Source organism: Phalacrocorax carbo, chromosome Z (genome assembly GCF_963921805.1).
Source record: "Phalacrocorax carbo chromosome Z, bPhaCar2.1, whole genome shotgun sequence".
NCBI classification, from domain to species: Eukaryota; Metazoa; Chordata; class Aves; order Suliformes; family Phalacrocoracidae; genus Phalacrocorax; species Phalacrocorax carbo.
In genome coordinates, this window is record NC_087548.1 from 45162235 (window position 1) to 45189617 (window position 27383).

The window sequence follows — 27383 nt, forward strand, 5'->3', positions numbered from 1 at the left end:
GGTGTAAACTCAGGAGAAAAAAATCCTGGGAAGGCTAGCAGCCTGGATTATATGCAGATTTTGCTGTGAAATCATGCTTAAATGAAGGCAACTCAGGTGTTGTTATGCTGGCACTAGGGCACTGAATGACTGACATGTTGCGGTATGCAGATATATCATTTAACTGCTCTCACAGGAACACAGACCTTCGTGACTAGAGAGTGTATACCCACCACACACAAACTTTCTTTCAGCATGTCCCTAAAAAGTGGTTGCTTTAAGAGGCCCTGTTGCTACACTGGGGAGTACCAAGTCCCTGTTTGTGCTCTGTCCTTAATCATCTCTCTTGGCCTCTTGGAAATAGGACCAGATTACAAGTGGTCTTTCTTCTGATGCAGTGCTGGTATTATTAACTTACTAGTCTAGCCTCGAATTATGCTTGGTTTTAAGTTTCAATTTAAAAAACGCAATAGAGTTTCTCAATAACTTGGTGATATGAACAACTGTTTGAGTTCTTTATGGAGATTGCAGGGGAAAGAGAGACTGACTATATATATAAAAAAATATATGTATAAACATATATATATGCACCCGTACACTGCACGCATATTTTTTTTGCAGGAAAACTGATTTACTAGCTTTCATAGTCAGAGTGCACAATTGCATTCACCAGTATCAAGTTGGCTATTACCTAAACCTTCACAGTTTTTTCTGATTCCTCTTCATTCTCCAGGATTTAAGTGTTGCTTGTGTCTTGCTGTTGGTAGCAAAGGTTCAGGAAGCACATGACAAGGAACAAAATAAACAAGTACACGCTGTACTTGTTCATCCTGGGCATTTGTCACTGTTATAGCTTTAAAGAATACTAGATAAAGACCTGCAGAAAAAGTGCTTTGATACCTGAAGCAGTACTGAAATCACATCCTCACCCCTGGGATAACAATACCTAAAGGTAAGTACCTGTCCTGTATAATTGTCTGTCTGCCTTTATTCAGCCTGCCTCTTCTTTATGAATAATAGAACATAGTTGTAAGTTTAAAAATAACCATTGGAATCTCTTGGCAGAAGTATTTTTAACTCCTACCTATGTCCTAATGTAATTCACAGAGTGTTCTTAATGAAGTCTTGTACCAGCACGGCTGGGGGCATGAAGCAGGGGTGAAAATGAGCGGATGGAGCAAGAGTTGCTGAGGGCAAGGTGGTTGCCAAAAGAAATGTCCATATAATGAGACAGGACAGTTTAAAAGGCATCAGGATGTCTAATAGTTAAAGCAATCTAACCCCCAGTTCCCAAACCCTTACCACTTAACATAATCACACATTTATTTTTATTAATAATTTTTGCTCTCATTGGTCAATGAATGCCTGCTAGTCTCAGAGCTGATTCCCGATATCCTCAGACAGTGTCAAGTCTGAGACGTGGCGCTCGGGCACCAACAGGCCAGGTGTGCTGGAGGTGGCTAGGAACGGCAGTGTAGCATGTATGAAAGGGCAAGGAAATGGAGGTGTATCAGTGGCTTTGTGGCAATAGATCGTCTTCTGTTGCAGAGGACGATGAATAAACAGGGAATATGCATGATTTTAGTGTCACATCCGTAGCAATGGTTGATTGTAATTTGTGCTGCTGAACGTTACCCTTCTGTAAATAACACAAGGCATTTTCCAGTTCTTATGAGAATGGGAACACCCTGGCAACATTGCAGCCTTTTCATCTTTATTAATTATGGAAGACATATATAATTTGGAGCTTAAAAACACTGTTTCAGACAGCATGAGACTTTTGGTCTTCTCAGGGCTGACAAGATAAAAAGCACCTGCAGCAAAACCTTTGGCAGAAAATCCAGGTAATGGCATTGTGAATGTTGGTGTGAAAATCCTGTCTCAAACAATGCCAACCATGTAATGTCAGATGTAAAGCTGCAGGTGAAATATAGGGTACTGACACAATCCACTTTTTTTTATTAATATTATATAAAGAAAGTCACTTTGTTTAATAATCAGGCCTCTGTCTCTACATTTGCACTGCATAAATCAGAGTTAATGGATTTTTGCATTTGTTTGCATGGAGAAATGAAATTTTTGCTTTTCCCATCAGTCATTCTCACTATTTTTATTCTCATAAAGTGGGTTTTTCACTGAGAGATGGGTGCTAATTGCTAGAATCCACCATCTTGAAAGGTATGGCTTTTCCTGTAGACTCAAGATGGATGAGCAAGGTCTGATGTGGAAAAGCCTTTAGCTGCTCTTCTGGTGTTTCTGTACGCAAGCAAGGTATTCCTGCACATCTTCTGGAGAACCGAGGATCAGAGGGACTCTCTGATGAATACTCTCAGGTTTCACATCCAACACCGCCTCAGTCCCTGTAGTTGCCATCCCACCTGCCTGCTCAATAATGAAAGCCATAGGGTTGCACTCGTAGAGGAGTCGGAGCTAGAAAGAAAGAAAGAGGGAACACGTGATTGCCTTTGGGGGATGTTACACCAAAGGACTTACCAGGACCTAACCTCCCTTTTGTGATTCCAGAAAATTTTGTACTGAACACCAGTTGACCTCAGTAACAATGTCTGTCAGCCCCTCCTTCTTCCTTTTCCTCTTACCTCCCTTCACACTTTCTGTTTCAAGGAAGGGTGTACTGACCCTGCATCCCAGTGTCACCACCATCATTTACAAGCTGATACACTGATGTGCAGCATCAATGAAGCGGTATTTTGTCAAAAATGTCAAAAGTAGCTGTCAAGCCCATAGAGATCACCAAAACAGTTAAACCAGCTAAATTAACAGCCCCAGGAAAGAAAAGCCAAGATCTCTTTTCATGTACAGGCTTTATTGGTTACCTCAAAGCTTGGGGTAATCGTATTGTGTTTGGTCAGGATATTTTGGAGTTTGAAACTTGATGCTCCCGGTTTCAAATTTCAGGATTTTAACACAGCCTTCAGAAATGTGAATAGATACTAGTGGCCTGAACTCATCCAGGTAGTGGCTCAGTTTTCAGAAGTAACTGAAGTAATTATTAAAAGCAAATTTTCCCTTTTGGTATAGAAGCACTTTTGGTTTGGACCCTGGTTTCTGTTCACATCTTTAAAAATATTACGTCTGGGGTGCTTGTGTTCTGGTGGAATGCAAACTTATTTGGGACATATGCCAAAATTTCTGGGTTTAAAGGGACATAGGTGATAGCTGGTTATTTAACAGACAGTATTTCTGCAGGCTTAGCTGAATCTTTGACATTCTATGGTACAACAATGCTAATATACATTATGCTTAAAGGGCTTTTCATATGTCCAAAAGAGAGAATGTTTTCTGGGGAAAGAGAAGTGTGACAAAATGCAACCATATATAGAGACAAAGAAATGAGTTGGACACAGGACTTTACTACCCGTTATTCCTTTATCATGCTATTTGTAATAAAACCATGATACATCACAAACTTAAATAGCGCATATTACCTTCATTCTTATCTTTAAAGCCCACTGAAGTGCTACTTCTGGTACAAGGACTCCATCTGACAGGCTACATAGGACCAATAGCCTTTGTTGTTCTGCTTAGTGCATGTCCAACTTTTGGAAGACTATGAGCCAGAAAACAGCAGTGGTACCACTGTGGAACCACCTGTTGAGTTTCTTGTTGCTTAACTGTGACTACATGGCTTAAGGACAGCATTTTCCCTCAGCATTTCCTTCAGCAGTTTTCCTTCACTAAGGGGTCTTTGGATGGGCTCTGTCTTCAGATAGGTTTAACGTTTTTCACCTAGCAGAGAACTGTAAGCCTTAAGTTAATAAAAAGCATTATTTAACATACCTGTTTTAAAAAAAGGATCTATTTGTTGTCTGGTTGTGCATTGCTTGGTGAGCATTTTGTTCTCATTCTTTCTTTAACTTAAAGATGGAGCTCTGAATGCTAGGGCCTACATGCATGTCATTTACTTTTGTTCTAAAGCGTTTGGATCAATTCCAGTGACATTTGCTTCCTCTCAGATCTTTATCCAAGTGCATAGACAGTCATTCAGGGAGATGATGATCAGGGCACCTGCCACAAAGGCATTATCTCTCCAAGAAGAAGAGGTTTATGTGAAAAGAACTGTATACACCTGCTCTTGGAGAGGGAAAAAGCTCTATTTAGAGTACACAACAGAAAATGATAGAGTAATGATAGTACAGTTTTGCTTCTTTCATTACTCTTTCTACTATGGCAGTGTAAGCCAGATCAATCCAATAATAAATGTAGGCTAGGCTAACTTGTGAGGAAGTCTTTGATTTCTGTAAGATTATGTAAGTACTTTGTGTATTTGTTATTTCATCCTGTTTCTCATCTTTTCAACAATGGTTTAACACAGATTTCAAAACAAAGTTTAATTTGAAGAGGCCAGTCAGCAAACCTGCTTCTCCCGCACAGAGCAAATTACTTTTTTGCTTCTTGCTGTAACACACAAACAGATCCACACTGTTTAATGAAGGAGTGTGTGATTTTGTTTTGGTTTGTTGTTTTTTTTTCCCTGGGATGCTGTATTAAGTATTTAAATCAAATTTGCCTGGACAAGCTTGCAGATATTTTCGGTTGTGTAATTTAAATAGAGATCTCTTCATGTTCTACTCGTTTCCCTGAACACTTGGACCTGCCGTTACTATGATAAATACATGCTCACCAGGATGAAACCAGTGGTCCTCTATCCCTAAAGATCTGTAGACTTCAGGGTGTTCTGAAAGCAGTGAAGGAGATGGAGCAAGTAGTTTTATGAGGGAAAATTCCTGCACATACCAGCCAAGGATACAAAAACATTTGAATAGAAGGTTTAAAGTATGGTGTTGGCCAGGAAAAAAGAGGGTCTTGGAGTCAGAATGCCATGACCAATCTATTACGCATTGAGCCAATCATTTCCTAAGCAGGACCACAGATGAGGTCCACAGATGAGCTGTATAAACAGATCTCTTTTAAATCATATTTGTTTAGAAGTTCGATAATGAGGGTATCCGATGCTGCAGGAGAAAAGTTGAAATTGACTGTGGTCCATGGCCCTGCAGAATCAGGGAGTCACTGCATTGCACTGCACTGCGTTAAGTCACAGTGTGTTTTGTACAGGTGTCCAAATGGGAAATCGTCTTCTCCCAGGATACTATTCTTGACACGCATGAAACTCACCTTCCACTGACAGAGTCTTTCAGATCAGTTAGTAGAAGCCTGGGTTTGCAGGGCAGGTGACAGTAAACTTAGTATCCTTTGGAAACAGTGGGTAGGCAAACTCAGTTGTCTAACATTGGACAAAACCTTGTCTGGAGTTCAGCGTGTCCTGCCTGGACTCTAGTTGCCAGTACAAAGTGCAAAGGCCTGTGTTGTATCTGCTAGCTGTGCATAGGTATCTCTCAATGGGTTTCTACGGTACTGAAATGTTTCTCTTTAGAAAAATAAATAAAGCCCTTGGTTGCAGTGAAAACCATTTGACTCATTTGTAATATAAAAGCACACAGGAAGATTTCTGGCCTAAATTGGTAATTGCCTAAATTTCTTGCCTAAATCTGATTGCTGACCATCGTATCCACTAATAATTTTCTTCAGGGATCAAAAATTATTTTGTTTATATATCTAAACTATTCCTTTACATCTCTAGGAAAACGAGAGGTATTAGGTTGGCTAAATTTTCCAGAGAGTAAGTCAAATGATTTACCTTTCCTTTAGGACTCTTCTGATTAGCAGGATACATGAAGATCCCACCGTACATCAATGTACGGTGAACATCAGCTACCATGGAACCCACGTACCTGGCACCATATGGGGAACTGCCATCCTGAAAAACATAGAGTAAAGCATTATATCTACCAGACTAGACAGCTGGTAGCATGGCAAAATATATTTCTGTTATAAAACAGGTTTCAAAGCTGCTAACGTAGGCACTGTAAATGCCTATATCAGCCTGAAACTTAGCCTTTTGTAAGATGTAGTTATCTTCTATGGGGTTCTAAAATAAGCACTTTAAAGAGTTGCATTCACAGTATGGAAACTGGGGTGCCTGTAATTTGAGCGCACAATTTAGTATCAGCCCCCAGCCTATGAAAAAGGCAGGGCTGCAAACAGTGAGTGAAAGCTTCTTCACATTATCAGGCCCAGGTATCCACCTGATTGCTGATCCTTCACTGGTTCCTAAGCCTGAGGCATGAGGAGGGATGTCACGTTTCACTGTGTCCAGATGATTCCCCAAAGGACTTCAGCTTCTTCCTTCTAGCTTGTTTGTCAAGTTGTGAAATCGGTCATAGAATTAATTCTGCAGCTTAGTTTGGGAGATAGCAATTTATTCATGAATGTAGTTTTCCTTTTTTGCAGCTAAGAAATTAATGTTGTCATTTTAATAAGAGCAATCAGGGAAGTATTCATATCAGTCTCAAGTTTGCTGGTCATAAAAATGGTAAGGTAGGAAATACAGAAGACAAGCAACGTGTCTTCACAAATAGAAGTTATATACTCCAAATAAGCTCCACCTGAGAAAAGCGATGCATCACCATCCGTTTATGAAGGGGAGATACACAATACAAACGTAAACTGAAGAAAAGCTTTTTGAAAGCTGCTATGCCAAGAAGTCGATTGGTTTCTTCATATCTCTCACTCTGTCTTCAGTGAAGCAGAGGAGGAATTTTTGCCTGCCCAGAAAATTACTAGGGACTGGGACTCATATACAGTTAGTGCACACATATATTTGTGCATTGCAATGCTAAGAGTTTGAAAAGACCTCTGCATGTTTTTTTTTTTTTGTCTAGATCTGTTGTCTATTAAAAGATCTTAGTGCTTTCTACACAACTTGCTTTGTGCTGATACTAGATCCAGAGAAATACACACACTACTTGTTCAGCATTGGCAGCTCCAAGACCTTCAGACATCAGAAGTTAGTTACCCTTCCCAGCAAAATCATAAGGTTAGCTGGGAGAGAAAAAACACAAACGGCAGGAAAAAGAACACAGATAGAGAGAAACACAAAGCTATTTTGAATTAGATTTTTCAAACTGTTCTGTGCAACTATGAAATTTTGAGATTTACTCTCTCTTAAAATGGGAGGAAATTCTTATGAAATTACACAATATAATGCAACACAATGCTAAGAAGTTGAGTCCTAAGCCACTAAATATAAGACTTGGACATTTGATACAGCCAGTAGTAAAACTGTAACAGAGCAGTGTTTCAGCCTACGTAATAACCCTTGTGCAACTGTACTTGTAATGTTTTTCCATGATTCTTTCTTCTTGTAAACATTAAGAGAACTACTGAAAATTCAGAGGAAAACAATACAAAGTGTGACAGACATGATGGATAAAGCCTGGAGGTTTTATATTTAGTGTTCTTTAAACCTGGCCCTATTACTTCTAGACACAACTGAACAACACTTTCAAGTATTTGATTCCTTATTTTTCGCAGCTTACCCTCAAATAATTACATATTTAGACTTCAAATGATAGATTCTCCATCTCACAGCTGTTTGCACTTGTGACTTTGCAACTGTAAAAATCTGAGGTCAGAAAAAAACACCTTAAGAGGTGTTAAAGAAAGCAAAGCAAGCTTGCAGTTTAAGAAAAGACAGCTTTCTGGGAAAGATGTGATTACAGCTAAAATTACCTTTGAAAATACAATCAAAGGAAGAGCTCTCTTTCATGGTTTCGGAAGGTGATGAAGCAAGTCTTAAGAAAATTTTGTTAAATATTAAGAAAAGTTTTAGGGTATCGATCATAAGCAGGTCCTAAAACAGACTGCTAAGGACTGCTTCTATGACATTATCAAATAAGGAGTCTGCAACCCAGATGTATAAAATTTACTGACCGTGAGCTGCACAGCTGAGCCACCTGCATACAAATCATTAAATATGTTTTGGATGTGCTGGATTTCCTATCAATGTATGAGTCATTTACACAATTTATTTGTACATGGGCAGTATTACAGGAAGCTGATGAGATGCCACTGACAATTTTAGTTGCTTCTTACCCTGATAGAAATTCACCTGCTAGAAACATAGTGTTGAGAAAAAAATACGGAAGAGAAATTCCTCCACTCTGGTACTGTTATCACTTGAACCACAGACTGAAATAAAAATTTCACTTCCCTTAGCATCCAGCTACCTGCGTGGGAGGAACAAATGGTCCTTTTAGTTACTAGAAATGTTACTTCTTGTTTCTCCAGTTTGGTCATTCTTACAGATGGAAATGTTAACAGGTGTTGCATGTGTGTTGGTGTATTGCCCAGGCTTTCTGCTCAAACAAAATAACAGAGCATGAATGCTATGGAAATTCATCCCAAATTCTGAGTAATGCCAAGCTGTGTATTTGTCCAGTGAGCACTTCACACTGGTTTGGCTGATGCTGATGAAAGAGTTGGAGAACCCTGATGCTCCCTTTGTCAGTGTCCATCTTTTTTGAGCAAATTTGTGACTGCTCTTACTTTCACCCTTTCTACTGCCTTTCTTTGCTTAACCCAGAGGGAAAAAAAAAAAAGGCTCATAACAGATAGGTCCTGTGACCTTTTTATTTTTTTCACAATGTGGTGGAAGTCACTTTCTTACTTCTTTATTCTGCTGATGTCTGACAGCTATGTTCCTCCACGGCAAAACAAGACCATGTTTTTCTTGCATAAATATGATGACTGGGTGGGGGCAAGGGGGAAAGTCTTTCCTACTAGAGCAGCAGCGCCCTGCATCCCTACCTCCACATACAGTTATGGTGACAAAAGCACAGTGTTTTTATTAGTTTTTGTAAGTCACTCAGGCACAGCTGGTCTGGCTGGCAGAATAATGCTTCATGCTGAAATGTGCTGTTGATAATAAGGTTTTGATGGCATTGCTAAGACAAATCCTTAACCAGGGAGTCTTCACTGCATGGCTTTCAATCAACAAGCTGTGACTGGGATTGTTGTTGACTGTGAGAATCAACTCTTCTTGTGGCCATAGGAAGCAAAGCTAAAAATGGCTGGAATAGCAAAGTAAGATGGTGTACAGGGTATGTTTCTGAGTTCTACCATCAGTGATCCAGTGCCAGATAGAGGCTGGGAGGGCGAGGGCCCTGCAAGCATTACTGAAGGAAGAACCCACTTTGGAAAGAATTAGAATGAAATTCATGCAGAAACATTTCCTGGCCCAGCAGTGCCCATTATACAGTGCAGACTGCAGTAAACATGTTGCATTACAGGCAACCTTGCAAATAGCGGCTTGCTCCTGAAGCTGGTTAAGCAGCAGGAGATTTTGTGATGCTTAACAAAAAATTAGCTTTACTCTGGACTCTCATTCCAGAAGAGATGTGTCTAGACAGATTTTTCCCACTAAGATCTGCATGACAATGGTAGGAAGTTTACAGGTGACCTGCAGAACAGCAACACTTTTCCAGTGTTTTTAATTCAGAATTGATGCCTTAGGTGAATGGTGGTCCACAAGAAGCTTTGAGGGTCAACAAGGCTTTGTAGTCCAAACTGTCTGATCTGGGATGCTGTTGTTAAATATTAAGGGAAAATCTCTCCTCTCCACATAAATGGTTGATTTGTAATGTTTGGTCACCAATGATAGCGATACAGAACACAGGACAGGTGGACACCATCCTACTTTGTTTGCCTCTTTTATTTTTAACTTTTCAGTTTTCTGTGGCAATGTTAGAGAGTCATCTGAACAGCATGTTGACCAAGAACCACAGGATGGAGGAAACAGAGGTAGGATCAAAGGAAAAATAAAAAGAGATAGGAAAGTGACAAGTAGCTGAAATTAATGCCTGGTCTCTTGGCTTCTAGTGGCCAGAAAACCACAGGGTGAGAGTGGTCCCTCTGGGTAAGAAGGGGTCCCCATGCTGCACACGTCGGCTCCCCTTCAAGTCACAGGCACAGGGTATCCAGCAGGTACCTTCCACTGGCCTTCTACGTGCTGGAGAGAGGAAAACAAAGACCAAAGCTGTACAATGCTCCAGCTGGGCGCTGCAGGGATGGTAGGAGCATCACCAATGTAGCTGTACCTGGTAAGGTGATGCCAGGAAGCAGGTTTCATGCTGTGGAAGAGTGGCAACACCTTCTCTTTCTTGTCCTCCAACAATGCAAATATAACATCCTTTTTAAATAAAGGAACTCCGTAATGCTGTTTCCAAAAGTCAGGTTCATAACAAGCTTTCAGATGGGCAGGGCACTTCCTTGTGCTTTGTGGCCACAACATTGGTGCCTTGGCCCTTCTCACGCAGGCAACTCTATGTCTCAGAGCAACAAAGTGATGTGCTTGCTCAGCACCCTTTAGACAGCTTCCCTTGCTCCAAATAAGCCATGTGCTACTGTGCTGCTTGCTTTAAAGTAACAAAAATACTTTCTGCCAACTTCTGTTGTATTAGTGCTACACTTTCAGTAGGTTTTGCTCACATGAAACACAGATTTGAGATAAAATAGTGTTCACAAATGAGGTTTTTCCAGTATGTCCTAACCTAAGGATTTAGTGAATCACATGATAGAGCTGTCCTTACTAAGCCTGTGGCGAAATATCTCTGTCTGGTCTTTCCACTGAGTTTGAAGTCTCTTTAGTCTTTTTATAGCTGCCTGGGGTTGATTATTTCTTCAAGAATTTTACTTAAAACAACACTTGGTGGTTTGCAAAAACACAAATTAATAAATCCAGTGTTAGTGCTTTATACTAATACATAGCACAGACCTCCTTGTCTTTTCCAGCAGGATTGGTTTTCAGCAAGTATGAAAGTTGTGTTGTGGACTTCTGTTTCTCCCACAGCTGAACTGAAAACAGACCCTCAAGTTTCAAAAGAACCTCAAAGATTCAAAAGAACCTCAAAGATTCAAAAGGAGTATGTTTAAAATGCTGTGACATGACACCTTCTGTAGCAATAAACTGGGTAATATGGAAAAGAGGTTTTGATAAGAGGTCAGCCTGGCAGCTATATCCGATGTAGTAAATTCAGATTTTCAGCTCAGAAGGAACTTATCACAGAAGCTCCTCACAGACAAGCTTCTCACAGAACTATGGTTTAAACACTTACTTGTTACATTTGCCTTGTACAGCACCCTGAAGTTTTCTACTGGCTACATTGATTTTCACATGAGCCCTGTATAAGCATTCTCGACAACTAATAGCTTAAAATATAATTGTATAGCTTACATTATAATCCTCTTAACCAGAGAATATAGTGGAATTGTGCTTCAGGCCTTTTTTTTTTTTTTTACCTATGGGTTAGTTCATGCTCCATATGATGCAAGTAGACAGTGCAAGTGACACTGATTTTCTCAGATACAAGCATGGAAAGGAACGAGAAGGTGATGCCACCCAGATCCCTGCAAGTAACTTCGGGGCCGTATGTGGAATCTAGCCCCAAGTGCCCAGCTGCACATACGACCGAGCTGCATATTCAGATAAGCTTGAAAACACGGGTACACCCACATTTTGCTGGCACAGTTTCAGAGCTTTGTCAAAAATCTGGTTTTTCATGTACAGAACCTTTTCCTCCCCACAGTGCTGAACAAGCTATGAATTTGCTTACTGAAGTCTAAGTTATGAAAGATGTCACGGCACCAGAAACCAACGCATCAGATACATACCCAAAATGGACCTGATGGCATGAAAGGATTATGTGGTGCTGAACTCAGCAAGACCTTCAATTCCTTTCCTATTGGCCAGGGCTTTGTGGAAGGCAGTGCTTGCCAGTGCATGATACATTGGGCAAGGCTAATATTTTCTTACCTCAGGGAATTTCTTCTTTTGTAAATATTCTGTCATTGCAGGATCAAAATACTTTGCATAACCTTCATTAAGACTGTATACCTTCCCTTTCTTCTTGATTTTAACATCTCTGTCCACCAAAATAAATTCACCGAGACCCTACAGAAGAACATGATAGACCAGCTATTAGCAAACAGCAGAACATTTTGTTGATTTTCTATAACAGTTGTCATGCTAGAAAGGGCAGGAACACTAGTAGACCACCACCCTCTCAACACCAGTCTTGCATATAACTTCACAGATTTTTCAAACAGGGCAGAATGCACAGAACCTGCCTTAAGTTCATGAAAACTTGTCACATTGGTAGTACAAACAAAAAGCAATTTGACTAGAATAGTATATGAAATGAACACCCGTCAGCCCTGAAAGCAAGATGGATCATAGATCTCTGTCCACAAATGATAAGTTTACAAATTAAGAAATTACACTGCCTTCTGATTTTTAACTCTTCTTGCCTGTCTTGTCTAAATATGTTAAAGTGAATGTGGTCAGCTTCCCCCAGGTGTTGCTGTCTGCAGTCTGAGTACAACTTCCACCTCCCCTTCCTCTGTCTCTAACCAGAGCAGTTCAGCTCCCAGTTCTTCCCTCTTGCAATGAGCCTATTTATAAAAGTTAACAGGAGATTTTATAACAGTGCATTCTTTTGTCAAACAGTGCTCCTATGTTAATGCTAGTTTCTCAAATGAGCAATATCCTTCCTGCCTTTTTCCAGTAGCACTTGTTGGGCTCCTGGGCTGGGCACCAATGGGTGGCACATGTTGTATGGGTATGGTTGTGCTTTTCCAGTCATTAGGTATGCAGCTTAAGGGACTTAGCCATAAAACTAAATTGAAGCCAGGAAATCAGACATCGCCCTGCATTAACTGTATCAACAAACAGTCCTTGCCTTAGGCTAAACACTGAGTGCGCTGAGGTTCTTTGACAGACAGAAAATGCAAGAACAAGAAAAAAGCAGGAGTCCTTTAAGTGGAGGCAAAGACACTGTCTAGTGTAAAATTTCTTCAGTGTTTGTGCAACCCAGCAGTCTGGTTTGAATGAGCCGGGTTTCAAATAGTACTTAACTTAAACTCTGTTCTACTGAGTAGAAAAAACAGAGGTATTGCAACCAACATACTCGTGTATTATTAAACACTTGTAAGGTGGAGGTGGGATGCTCCAGGACATGGGTGGAAAAAAGAATTGCGTAGATTTGCTGTATTACGGAGGCAAGGAGTAACAATAATGAGTAAACACAAGCACGGAAAGCTCTAAAAGATAGTGGCAATGTGATTAACACCATGACTGTACCGGATCGAGCATGAAGCAGTCCACTCCTTGCCCTGTGGAAAGGGCGACCAGTGTAGCACTGCCGTACAAGGCATACCCTGCAGCAACAATATTGCGTCCAGGCTGCAAAGCATCTTTTTCAGAGGGCTCGTCATCTGTTTCCTGAGGAAAAATTACCGTTGGACTGAAGGTTAGAGTCTTATAAGAAACAATAGAAACAATGCTTCAATAATAATGTGGGGCAGATTTATTTTTTGTGTCTATGCAGGCCTTTGAAACAACCGAAACAGAGATTGTTCCCACTAGTTCAGGGCAAGTTTGGTACAGGTACCTGTGCACGCTGGGACAGGATGTTGAGAGTTTGTTATTTTATACATGTCATGCAATCAATACGACACCTGCAATAAAGCTGATACCTTAGCATTACAGCCCAGTCTATTAATTCAAGACCATCCGAAATCTGAGACAGAGCAGAGGTACTGATTTTCTGTAAATGTAAACATAAGCTATCACACTGACACCCCTCAGAGGGACTAACTGTGAGATGAATTCAGTAATTAACATTACTGCTATAAAAATACACATATACTGTTTATATTTATACATTATATTATTATATATTCCTAAATACACTTAATATTTATTTAATATATTATTATATATTATATAATAATACAAATAATAGTAAACTGTAATTGCTTCCAGTAATGCAGAATTAAAGGGTAGATAGTGCAACATGGTCAAACCAAGATCATACATTGGTCTCTGCTGGTGAAGGGATGGGTAACTGAAGTGATATAAATGTTAATATTATATATCAAATAACAAATGCATTTGTGTATGCAATATGTGTGTGTGCGTGCAGGTATGCATATGTAACTGTACCTGGAACATTCATGTGGCATTTTACTTCAGGCTTTTAATCAATTTCCGACACTCATATTTTGATCTGGGGCTTTGGTTATCACTGAACAACAATGGCCCAAGCAGACCTGGTGTATATATTCCCAGCCAGCTCTGGGTATATGCCTCAGCCACAGCTTACGAGAGTTTGACTGGTGGGGTAGGAAAGAAGAGCCAAGAGTATGTGGGAAGGCTGGTTCCAGCCTTCAGCTCCTGGGACTACAAAATGGGTAGGGAATGCTGGATATTAATGTTTCTTTAAAAGCTGGTCAGTTGCAGTGGGTCTTCCGTGAATGTTTAATTCTCGGCAGTTCATGTGGAATTAAAATGAGATCCCCCCCTCAGATCCTTTCTTCATGCCCTGGTTTAGCATTTTCTTGTTCCAAACTCAGACAGTTTCTCAATGATCACATGGGCTTAATTAGCTTGAAAGCAGCTAAACAGAAATAGCAGATCTAGCCCAAAACAGCTGGTTAAAAAAGTAAAAATCAGTGAAGACAGTTTTGTGTAGGAAATAAAATATTTGATGGATATTGAGTAAATCCTTTAAAAAATCAAGACTGCCTTCCACAGATATTTTCAGAAGGAAAACACCTCTCCTCCAACAAACTGAGAAAATCTCTGTTTCCTATGACATGGAGCTCTCAGGGTGCCCATCAGGGTCCTAGCAAGGTGGAAGCTAAGGGTAACCTGGGGATCCTGTTCACCATTGTGTGCCAACATCTAGAGGAAAACTCGATATGGGACACCAAAACTACATCTTTCATGGCATATGAGGATGGTAATTTCACTTCAAAATGTTTTCATTTTCAGCTGAAAGATTTTGTTATTTTTGTTACTTTCACTTACAGTTTTCAGCTGTATTTTGTTCAAAATTATTTATTATTTTCCCAAGCTCTTCTGTGGAAAAAAATCCAGTTGCCAACCAGCTCTTCATGGAGGCTGAAATATTGCTTGTACAAATACATCTCATACAAAGTCCCTTGGAATTACTCTATGTCAAGCTGGTTATTCAGAGAGGTTATAATGTACATAATGAAGGAATACTAGTTAAAACCCCTAGCTGTACATTCCAGAGCTTTGAATACTGACTGTTAGTGGCTAATCCTTTGCTAAACAATATTTCACAGAACCATTATACCCTACGTAGCATCTTCTCTTTCAGAAATATACCCCCATGGCACATACATTCCTACAGCAAAAGCAACGATTGTCAATAGTAGACTAATTATTTGCAACATTAAATGCAGAATTAAACATACATTTACACCACTAGTTGCAAGCATACTATGAGTCTCCTAACTTTTTGTATGCTTTCCTCATAAAATAAAAACTTATTTTGTATAAATACAGTAAAGAGGTTTGTTTTATAGAAGAACACGGTGTATATACAATATATGGATGCAGGTTACATATGATATTGAGTTAAAATACATTTTTCTGAAATGAGCTTTTCAGTCCTACCTCTTAAATGCATCTTCTATGTTTATATGGCTGAGTAACCACACATTTTTTGACCAGTCTGAAAAAAACACAGGAACTCATCCCTCGGGATATGGGCAGTTGGGCACAATTCAGTTGGTTTTCCATCTTTATTCTCAACTGTGTTTCCAAAAGGAGATGAAAAGCTCAGTTTCAAACAAACATTTCACAGAGCTTGTCAAAATGTAAAAAAGCTAGAAATTAGCTGATATTTCATTGTTAGGATTGCAGTTCTGTCCTGCCAAGTAACATGTACTGTGAAACAAACCACGGAATTAAGCTGGTAGGTAGACTCTGATAACTGCTGAATATTTTCACTTCTTTCTGGTGCACAGATGGATTTCCTTTCTACTATATTTTGACTATGAGGCAGCGGTAGTGAAATCTCTTCAGAGATCTTTATGCAAAGCACTGAAATAGGCAGAGAGACTGCAGAGAAGCTCTGACAAGCGTGAACAGAGTCACTTTTGCTCATTGTTGGTGTGAAGCAGATGAAACAAGGTCCACAGAGTCTGGCTATAGGGGTACCCTCAGGTGACATCTGAGTTTGAAAATTCTTGCCTGTATGATTTGCCTACATCACATGAGGAAGTTCTTATCAGGACTCGGAGCAGCTCTGGAAGGGCTTGGTTTCCAGGTCTCCATTTGTATCATGTGTTTCATGAGCATCCTTTGTGTTTGCACCGAATTCTTACACCTTCTCCATGAGGGACCACCTGGAGTGGAGGACATTGTCCTCATGTCAATGAAGGAGGGGAAACAAGATATATCTGAAGCACTGGGCAACATTATGAGTTAAAACCAGAATGAAAAAAAAGCAGCAGAGTTTCATGAATTGAGAGTTGTAGATTCAGCTCAGTGGCACGAAAAATTGGGAAGAATAGAAGCAAAAAATACTTATTGTCATTTCCTCCTGGCAGTCCAGCAGCTGAGAGCCCCTCAGCAGCAGTGACTGTCAAGGTTCTATCCCTTGCTCTGGCTTCTGCTGATTCAGCAAGCCTCCTACCTCAGCTCCATTTTTCTGATGTTTCTGGCCTTTTTAACAGTACCACCCATGCTTCAGAAAGTAAAACCCAGGTGGAAGATGAAATAAGCCTAAGGTGGCATCTATTTCCTGGTGGATTTCCCTAAGAAATTGATGTAGTGCTTTTCCAGCAGGAGGCAGTGATATCTGCCACCATGGTGGTGGCTCTGGATTGGGAGCAGCCAGAGAACCATTTTGAGTTTTGAAATGTATTGGCCAAGTCTGGCCTTTGTAGAAAAGTAATTTTTTTTCTTTTTTTCCCTAAGATGAGGCAAATACTTCAGTTCTGCAGGATGTGCCTTTGGAAATTAAGTTAAGGTGCTGACATGGTGAGAAAATCCATCACACAATCATCTAAGAATTGGAAGGTGCCATATATCAGAGAGGCGCTAAGCATCATCCTTTGGAACTACAGTTTTTCTAGCTTTTCCAAAATGATGTTCATGAACCTTAAACGACTTGATATTATATTTTCTTTCTGATGTTATATATTCTCATCCACTGGTATAAGCATCTCACTTTTATTGCTTTCATAGTTCCCTTCAGTAACCATCAATAAAGCACTTATTATTATTCAATTATTTCAAAGGGTTTAAAGTTAATAGAGTTGCTATGAAATTGTCTTGTCTGAGAGGAGGGTGCATTAATTAACATGTACTTTGGAATTAGTATTTTAATGGAAAGAATTACACAAGTGAAATTCTGTAAATTCAACATTGTTTCTAATGTTCCAGGGAATATTGATAAGATGTAATTGACAAACGGTGCTTCATCCTAGCATCAGGGTTTTCATCTGAGTATGAAGCTTTTGTACAAAGCAATGTAATTTTCTTTTTATGAAGCACTGAAGGGTATCCACCCACATGAAAACCAGTAACTTAGAAACAGTATTTACAACAAATTTATTAATATATGTTAGAATTGAAAACTTGAGCATTTGGGAACGACAAGAGTTCTTTGGGAAATATTTCTGTTCTCAAGCAGAATCTTAGGGTAGACTGGGCAGTCCGTAGTCTTTACACATATTAGCAGGTGAGTTGAAGATGGAAGAGAAATCTAATCTGTATCTCAATGTGCTAAGGTGTATTAATCACACTGAGTACTTGCCTTCATAGTCATGCCGAGTAACCTAACACGACTATTCTAAGCAGAAAGCTAATGTTTAGTGTCTGTAATATGGTGCTTACCACTTTTAAGAATAGTGGGCAATGCAGCTATTGTGTTCTGTAAATGCCAGGAGGTGCTGTAGTCTTTTAGTCTATCTTTAGAGAGATAAATGAAAAGGGTGGGGGCCCCTTTGCTTACCGTAAGGGCATGTGACATGGATTGCATCCATACAGCTAAGCTGTCTTCCCTGCAAAAAGCAAGGTGGTGAATGGTACTGGAGGTAGTCCCTGGGCTGCTCTTCCCACAAGACGTAGCCAGGCATCATCTCAGTGTTGTCTGGCCTGGGCTGCATCTGTGATGGGGGTTTGCACTAACGATTAACAGAGCGGACAACTATACACCAGCGCTTGGCTTGTGCCATTACTATTTGGTTTACTAGCAGATGCATATTCTCAACAGTGATGATTAGTGTATCACCTACAAGAAAGGTAAAAAACGAGGACTAGTCCAGTTGAAAATCATGAGTTAAAAGATGAGAGCTGACTTTAAAAATGTATCTTCATGCATTTGAATTGTATTGCCTGAATTTGCAGTGTCTTCTCTGCAGTAACAAATACTGTAAATTTTACTTCACAATAGTGATGGCTGAGGGTCTCCCATAGTCATATGACTGTGAGCTCAGGCTTTAGGAAAAACACCAACCGCTGGGAGATTAGCAATCAAATCACAAGACTTGGCATGACTCTAACTATTTACATTTGTTAATTGGCTGTGCAGTTGCTGTTCTGTGTGGCCCCACGGGAGGAGATGTGCTGGCAGGGCCCCAGTGGCTCTAGGTGACTGCTTCCATCAGTCTCGGGTGGCCTTATCCTTAGCATGCTTATAAACCCCGATCTGTAACAGGCATAGCAACTCGCACGGGGAGGCCACCACACTGCTAACCATGATACAGTCCTGGCAATGACTGTAAGCCCTCCCCTGTCAGTATCCAGAAAGACAAATACTGTGATTTGTAGGCACAGTGACACCCCTCAGCTCTCCTGCAGCCAGTAAAGCATCACTGAAGGAGCTAACCAGGTGTCTGATGGTGACAGGGTTTTATTTAGGTGCCTGCATGTCTGAAGGAGGGAACTGCTGCCACCTAACAGTTTCATGGGGCTAAGTGTCCCCTTCCTAGGAATTCAGACAGCATTTCAGCATATGTCAATCTCAAGTGTCACCTCTTCTACTCTTTCTAAGGCTCTGTTGACCCAAAGACACTGAAAGGACCTGGGAAAGAAGATAAGCAAGTTGATATACCCAAGACAATTTGCTTTCACCAAGTCTGTCATGCCATGTGTGCTTCGTTCATCCTCTTACCTTTTTGTAGATAGCAAATATTGTTCCTATAGGTGCCAAGCAGTCTATATTGGATGAGCCATCAAGGGGGTCAAAGCATACCACATATTTACCCTAAAACAAAAGTGGCAAGGGAAGCATTAAATGATATGTAGTCTTGCACTATTATTTCCTTTTACTTGCCAAGACCCATGTTTTCATGACTGCGTTTCACCCTCTAAGCACGCCTGACACGGCTTGTCAGAGAAGGCTGTGCTGTTGACCCAGCTGGCCCTGCAATACCACACCCACACCCTGCAGAGCCTGCCAGAAAAAGAGAAGAGGGCATGTTTCCGCTCAGACAGCACAAAATAAATCTGATGATAGAAAGGAGCAGTCCTCTGCTGCCAAGCAATGCAAGAAATCGCTTGAAAGCAAAAAGAGTGACTCATTCTGGAAGCGAACATCTTTCTCAAGTAAATACATTTTGGTTTTTTACAGTATGTTCTGAACAAAAAGGGTTTGCCTGGGATGTGAGGTTTGAGGGTAAGGCAGAAAGAAAACGTCTTGGAGAATAAGTAGGTTACATCAGCGTGAGCCGTATCTCGCTGCAGTAGGATCCCTTTGGGGGAAGCCTGATGAAGCAGTCAGGTGTTTCCTCTAGACGTGTAACATAAAACCCAGTTCTGCCAGCCTCTCATCCCATTTTATCTTGCCTAAATATTAATGTAATCCAAAACCGTTACACCAGTGGTCAGGGAATGTAATAGTACACTTACACCTGGGATCTGTGGTGTGTTAACAAACTCCAAAATAATTCTCCCCCTTCCCAAAACTTTAATAATAATTTTACCCTCCACAGCTCCTTTAGCTGTTGAAACCATGCCATCCACCACAGTTATTAATCAAAACAACGCAGTAATGGTGCAAATTTTCTCAATTCCCCGGGGAAGTGTTGGTTTTAGGGCCAGGCCCAGGTTTCATACTTGAAACAAGAGTGCCACCTGCTGCTGCCCGAGCTGCTAACCCCCCTGAAGGCAGGAGCTGCACAGACCCGCTTGTCTTTCGGGGTGATGATGGCCTCCTTGTTCTCCTCTGTGACCAGGACACAGCTGCTGTAGGAGGACTGAAGCATATTAATCACCAGGGAGTTGGATAATACATCCAGCTTCTTCACTTCATCACCGGTCACGTTCACGGTGCCAGCTATACCAAACCTACAGAAAAGTAAAAATATCAAGAAACCTGACGGAGGCCAACATTGCAGGCTTTTAGGAAAAACATGAGTCAGGGTGGCTCCTTCCTCTCATATTCCTACACCTCTAACCTTTGGATAAAACTGCTAAGATGCATTAGGAGATGGTTGATGCTGCTAGAAAATAAAAGCATGCATGAAACAGAGAAAGGGCAATGGCATAATTTTGGGGCTTTACCTGGGTCCTTTTGCTCCTGCTTGGATGTTTTCCAGGCCAGGAGCAGAGACGGCAGCCAGGCCAGTGGGTGACAGGCTTCCCTAGCAGCCCCACAAAGCACCTGGCAGCAGCTTTGAGGAAGTGGAAGGGGCAGTTATCATGTTATCATCTGCATTATTTTCTGCCGCTGGCTGCTCAAAAATCTGTGATAGTCTTTTAACCCACGTCCACTCAGTCCCCAGCCACCAAAAAATCTGAAGCTTTAAAGACACCCCTAGATAATTTCCCATGCTGAACTATATCTCAGGATCGAGGTCTGTTTTATACAGTGATCCTCGGCTGAGTTAGGATGATGCTTCTGTTCCCTATCCCAATTTTAGCAATGTACTAATGATGTAGTACATATTAATACACATATTTCTGAGATTTCCAGTTGATGAAGCACTGTTTAGACCTAATGTGCATGGTCTGGGCGTCTTAGAAGTATAAGGACTCATACAGGGAATAGATATAGCATTTTTACTCATGATGGGAAAAAAAAAAGGGGGTGAGGGGTGGGAAGGGCAACTAATTAGTCCCTAGGATACTGGTCAGCAGCAGGCCTTAGCTGGGGACAGGGCGGGTCTTTTGCCTTACTCAACGTTCAAAGCCTCCTGAGCTTGTCAGAAGTATTGGGTTTTTGGGCACTTCAAATTGGAGTTCCAATTTTGAGACACTGGAGAGGACTGTGATTTTCAGGGAGTGCTCAGCACCCATTCTTCAGTTAGTGTGTTTTCAGGCACATTCCCAGTTCAAGTCTATGGCTTTGAAAAAGTCCTCCTTTCCTTTTGAAAGGCAGATTTGTTAAAAATCCCTGCTGAGCTCTTTAACATTAAAGAAGTCACTTCACAGTCTCCTGTTTAGAGGTGCTAGAAAAATCAGAGCTCTCTAACTTTACAAATCCAGACGGATGCAAGCCAGTCACTGTGGCTGAAAGTTTGCTATGGGAATTTCTGAAATTTCATGGTTAGTTGCAGCAATTTGAATGGTGCAAGTTACTCATTTGTTTGTTTGGATACTTCAGATAGTTCTGGTTCATCACTAGAAACTTTTGTTTATAGAAAGAGACAGTTGCTTCTTAACATAACGGATGTTTTCCTTCTGAAGGGAAGATTCTTCTAGCACAGTAGCTATGTGTCCTGTTGGTTAGGTTATTCCACCTCTAGTCTATCAAACAGAGGTTCTCCCCACTTATTAAATACTTCAGAGGTTGCATATTGAAAGATATAAATGAGATAAAAGCGACTGCTCCTCTAAGTCAGGGAGGCAAAAGAAGCTCAGCTTCACCTAGTGAGTACAGAGACAAATTACAGTTTAACACTTAGAGCCTGATGCTGTAGTTAACTTTATGTCTCATGTCCTCTCTACATATTGTAGTCCATGCCTGTAAAGTGAGGGTGATAGTACTGAGACACTGAATTCATGATTTGCAAAGGTCACATAGGACTTTGACCAAATAGTCAACAGAAGTACAAAAAAACCCTGGAGTGTCATACCTTCTGTTGTTTCCATAGGGGGAAAAAAAAAAAAGAAAAAGAATTACAAATGTCTTTCTTACACAAATATATTCCCTGCCTTTTTTTTAGGCATGTATGCATATATACATACACAGCTATGTACAGAAATATATATTTCAATACATAAAAAACCCTGTATATTTTAAATTCATAGTTTTATTAGGACACTTCAGCTCTCTGAACTGCTTCAGGTAAATCACTATTAGAAGAATGACACTGATGTCTGTCTCACCTGTCTGTATGAGGAACAGCTCAGTTCATTCCAGGCTTTTCTAAGGCAATTCTTCATTCCTTTGGCTAAACCACTAGATACCAAACTGTTACATTTGTTTTTCATATAGGGCCTTTTAAGACTGCCCACCTGTAGTCCTGATACTGCTTGAGGAAGGAAGGGGAAATGCACTCATGCATGGCAGCACGTGGCATTTCTCACAGGGCTGTTGCTTTAGACCATTGCTTATACTGCAGTCAGGCAGAACATCAGCTTCCCAAGATATGCCAAGCCCTGATTTGCACAGCACAGCACTAGGCTTAGATATTACCAGAAAATATAATGGTATGATATTCTGCATTAAAAATATCATGGTGTGATATTCTGCAAATTCACAGTAGATTTACAAATAGTTCAATATCAGTATTTGCAAGGGATAACAAGGTGAGCAATCATTGAAGGTCTGGCTTACATTTTTAGAGTAAAATAATACACAACAGCAGTTAGTCTAAATGTCTCTCTTGTGCCCAATAGTAAAATGCTCCAGAAAGAGAGCTCTCCCACTTCCCACTCCTAATAATCCAGGCTCTGACCTCATGCCTACAGTCACTCGGCTTAAAAAAAAGACACTTCCAATATATTTACGAATCCCTGCCCTCTCCCCAGCCTTGCTGTGCAAGCAGCTGTCTCTACCTCCTCTTCCTCCCCATATTGCTAGGTAGGACTCACATGTGGGCAAGGCCTGCCTTTCTGACTGCAGAGGAAATGGCCTTTATGGCAGTCAGCATGGAGTTGAGCAGCTGTGTCAGCTCCCCTGTCGCTCCTTTAACGCGGCGTCCCTTCTCCATAACGAATCGTGTGAGCGTCAGCATATCCGTTTCAAAGGGAGTTTTGTCAGACATTTTTGCTGGGTACCAGAGTTTCTATCTTCTTGACGGGATGAGACACTTTCTTGCCGTGTTGAGATCCTGGGTAGCTGTTTTATTTTGAGGCAAAGCTGTTGGCTGCGTTGCTGGTCAGAGTTTATTAAGGTGTTTCTCAGACCATGTGATTGTGTGCTCAGAATAACTGCACCCCAGGCTGGCTCCGTGGCTCCTCTGGGATGCAGGAAAGGAGTCTGAGGCAGGACTACAGCTGAGCAACCACTGCTTGGCTGCCCTCCCCACACACTGAAATTAGTGATGTGCAGATCTAATAACATAGCCTAATTGCGGGTTAGACTGCTTATACTGCAAAACTCTTCTGGCTGCTTAGCTGGAAGCTGATTTCCTGTAGCTGCCACTCAGCCACGAGCTCAGCTTAGCCAAGGCAAAGCGCAAAATTTGCAAGGTACAAGAAATGAAGGCATAGGGCAACGTTAACCATGTGTGCCACGGTGTCCCATGGCAGAGCACCCACCATGCTGTGACTTCAGATGGTGAAGTTCCCTTCTCATATCACCTTAAACCCTACTTGCTTACCCCCTTTTGGTCTCCTCCATAGAGGAGGGTTTTGAAGGTGTATGGCACATCCCAGGGAAATCAACAGGAGATGCAGGGTGCATCTAGACATGCATTATTAAAGATGGTTTATATTACTAGTTTTTCTGCTGCAATCCCATTTTAATGACTTCATTCCTAGTCTGGGCTACTTGTAATATTATAGGGCTTGCTTGAATGAGAAGTACTGGTGAGCTGTGGCTTGATTGGTCACAAAGTAATTATGACTTCAATAATTTACAAATGAAGCATATCTGATTTAAGCATGCCTGTGCCATAACTCAGAAAACAAAATTTTACATCAGGTTTGTTATTGTAGTGCAGCACGTAAATATAGGTATGTCCAAGTTTGCAATTATACTGCCAGTAATTCTTAACAAGCAATATACTTGGAACAGATGATGCTAATGTGAAGGCAGACAGAAATGTCAGTGAACTGGGTACATGCTATCTGGAACACTGGAATTATGGATTTTAATTACACCACTATCTTCCCACTCAGATAAGGCATTAAGAAAAATTATATGTTGTAGCCTTCATTGTACTTATCAGCAGCGCTCTCTCATTTTTAAGCAGAAGATCTGGAAAGCCCACAAGCAAAACAAGAAAATCTGGAGTTAAAGAAGAAAAGTTTCCTTGAGTTTCATTGTTATCATTCGTTTAACAAAAATTACTGCACTAAAATCAAGACAGGAAGACAGAAATGAAATTCAGTTACAAAACATATACCTGGGTTTGTTTTTGTTAATAGGAACTGCAGCTGTAGGCAAAGAGTTTCGATTTCCCTTTGCATTCTTTTTTTAATCTTAACATTTCTTTGGATTTTCCTAAAAGTGTCTCGTCACCTATGAACCATACATTACTTGCAAAATTGTAAAGGGATTTGAACGCTAAGGTTTCCCGCTTTCAAACCAGCCTCAAACAAAGGTCTCGGAGACCGGTGGCACTGCACACTAGCAACAAGTAGAAAGACACAGTTCCGTGCTGCTTGCATCTTGTGTGCTTAGCTTAGGGGATGTTTTTCAAGCCTCATTCTAAGGAGGAGGAAGGACTAGCAAGCAGGGCTCCTCAGGTGGAGAAACAGGCAGATTTTGCACTGCATCCTCTAAGGTAATGGTGGAAGAAGAAAGTGATCTTGAAGGTTTCTTCTTCTCTTTTCTACCACTGTGATCTTGTTCAAAGTATACGATACCATTCATGTCACAGGAAGAATATTCCAGAGCACTTTTTGCAAGGTTAGGAGCTTTTTGTTCTTCAAACAGACTTTGTAGAAAACCAGCACATAACACATTTAGGGAGCTCTGGGATAGCACATGGTGCTATTAATAAAAGACAGGGACAGGTTTCACATTATACATGCAAACGGATCTGCTGGCTTAAAGTACAGCCATTACATTCTGCATACTATTTTGTCATCATGGCAGTTGCCAGCCTGACCAGTACTAAAACGCTTTTAATGCAAAACCTCCCTGCTGCATAGCTAGAACACCATCAGGATACCCAATCAATTTAGCAAATAAGAAATGGGGTGGGCATTGGCCTATGGCTTCTAACATTTGTCAAAACATCATGTGCAGATCTTTACTGTTGATTCCAAGTGATCTTTTACACTGGTCAGAAAGGCAAAGTTCAGATCATCTTCTAACAGAAAGTTTGTTTTGGAGTTTGTGGTTCAAAGTGTGTGCTCAATGCTAAGAAGTCCATTATTTGCCTCATTTTTTTTTTAAACTGAAAAATCCCCAAACGCTTTCTGCAGGTACCAGACACTTTTTAGTATGTATAAAGCACAGTGCTTTGAGCTGCTGCTCAACTAGCAGTACTTCAATAAGAACTTAACTTACACTAATATGTAAAGAACACAGAGTCTACATCCAAGTTTTCCAGAAATACTGCAGCCAACAGTGGAGCAAGAAGAGAAGTAAAAGAATAAAACTTGGATAGAGGAACATAAAAACTTTATCCTGTTCTGATAAATACTGTCATCCCTCTGAATGATAAAAACCTGAATGCTTAAAATGAATGATTAAGCTATATAAATAATTACCATGTAAGGGAGGACAGTGAGAGAGAAATCAGATTGTTTCAAAAATGTGTGATGATTCTTTACAAGCCTGAGAACTGTGCAGTAAGATAAGTTGGAACAGCATAGAAAGGTTAAAAAAAATAAACACCTCATTCTGACAGATTGTGGGAGATCTGCCTTGTAATATAAAGATTGCACAAAAGCTCTCAGGGATGATTCGCAATTGCTCTGGCATACAGGCTAGCCCTGTGCCTTAAAGGTGACACCTCTTTTAACTGATTTGAAATGTTAGTCGCTTGGTGGCACTGGCTGAAATTGGAGCCAGCGACCTTTCACCAAATGCCACAGTTCAGCCTCTGAGCGGGGCAGTGGGTAGTACTGCAACGGGGCTGAAGCTGGACGCTGTGACAAACTGACCCTCCCGACCTGCCTCGACACACAGGGTGAGCTCTGAAAGGGGCTGTGGAAGGTGACTACTGAAGAGTTGTCTTCACTGGTGGCTACACAGGGATGCCATTGAAATGTGGGTTTCTGTATTACACATAGAAAGAAAAACCTAGCTCACAATGTGAAAAATGCTGGCTATAAAATGTCAGCATACAGGCAAAACCAAAACACTGGAAACTGACCTAGCAAACATGGGCAGTATTGACTTTCCTTCTATAACCTTTACCTGCTGCCAGTATGGTGTCTTAAAAATAGATAAATGCAGCCCAGGGATTCCTGAAGAGGTGAGGGCAGAATATAGCCAAGGAATTACCACAACTGAACAAAAACGGCTGCTGTGGATACTGTCTGTCAAGTTGTGGCAACAGACTAGTGAGGCATTGTAGTCCAAACTAATATATGGGAAGCCAGAAAAAAACCCCTGACTTCTGACTATCCTCTGCTCAGTGTATTAAATAAATAAAAATGTGTCCAGCTTGGCTCTGGGGACAGGTCACATTAAAAACATAAGGGTCTGAAAAAGTTGTGCATTTTCCTCTAGGAGCAGAATACAGAACCTCAGAGAGGTTTAGAGTCCTTCTAAGCATGCTGCCTGCTGTAGATGATTCAGTGAGCTTGGAGCCTTTTAAAGTGCTATGGGTTATATGCCAGAGCCAGCAAGTAAGGAAATGCTCGGGATAGGAATATGCTATTCCTTTGGGAAGTGTTTCAGTGGGTGAGGTAGGCATCCCCACCTGCTTCTAGCACCTTTGCTCCTTGTCAAAAACTGAAAGACATTTGCTGTTTCTTTTGAAATAATGATGAAAAGACAGAAAGTATGTAAGCCATAGTATGCTCCTTTCCTAGAGAAAAGTTTAGCCTACAAAGGAGCCCAATCCTGTGCAGGGCCAGAATTAGGCCCTCACAGTGTGAAAAGTGGGTGCACAGGCAGAACGAGAGCTCCATGGAAATTTCCAGGACTGCCTACATCCTTTAAGGGCTCAGGTCCCTGAAAGCCCTGTCTTCACTAACAAAGCCTCATCAGAAATACCATTTTAAGCAGAAACTAGGCCACCCAGTGCCTACGAGAAATGCCTTGTCCCGTCACTCCAGAGAACAGGTGCATATATACACCCATCTAAGGTTTGCCAGCATGCCTCCAAATGTCTCAAATGCAACCTGTGTCAGAACAAGGGCCCCCAGGTTTTTTGTGTGTGAGCCCTCACAGAGCATGCCTTTGCAGCATGGCCTCTGGGTTCCCCTCACTCTTTTCTTCTTGTTTTACAAGAAGAACCAAGCTCAGACAGGCTATATCTGCACTGATGTATCTAGACACCTCAGACGGGCAGGTGTATAGCTCATTGCACTCATAGACATTGCGCAGGGGCTCCTAGGCTATGGCTTGAGTGAGAATGTCCAGTGGCACTCTACCCAACAGCAACATCTACTTGCCCCCTAATCTGAGTTTGGCGAAGGTAAATGGGCA

The 27383-nt window shown here is 41.0% G+C and overlaps 1 protein-coding gene across 1 annotated transcript; it reads right to left on the minus strand.

Annotated features, from left to right (window-relative positions):
• Positions 1 to 1672: 1672 nt before the first annotated feature.
• LOC104044958 (fructose-1,6-bisphosphatase isozyme 2) lies at positions 1673 to 26443 on the minus strand. The gene is made up of 7 exons (XM_064438978.1): positions 22700 to 26443; positions 19846 to 20008; positions 18834 to 18926; positions 12980 to 13120; positions 11654 to 11791; positions 5639 to 5758; positions 1673 to 2409 (listed from the first exon to the last, which is right to left on the minus strand). Exons 1-7 carry the CDS (start codon positions 22870 to 22872, stop codon positions 2215 to 2217), a joined length of 1023 nt encoding a protein of 340 aa, XP_064295048.1. The 5' UTR covers positions 22873 to 26443; the 3' UTR covers positions 1673 to 2214.
• Between the last annotated feature and the right edge of the window lie 940 nt (positions 26444 to 27383).

Coding starts and splice junctions, on each gene's coding strand:
- LOC104044958 (XM_064438978.1), bottom strand. CDS start 22,872: ATGTCTGACAAAACTCCCTTTGAAACGGATATGCTGACGCTCACACGA. Junction 11,792..12,979: donor ACTGCTTCATGCTCGATCCG/GTACAGTCATGG, acceptor GTTCTTCTGTAG/GGTCTCGGTGAATTTATTTT. Junction 2,410..5,638: donor AGAAGAGTCCTAAAGGAAAG/GTAAATCATTTG, acceptor CTTTCTTTCTAG/CTCCGACTCCTCTACGAGTG.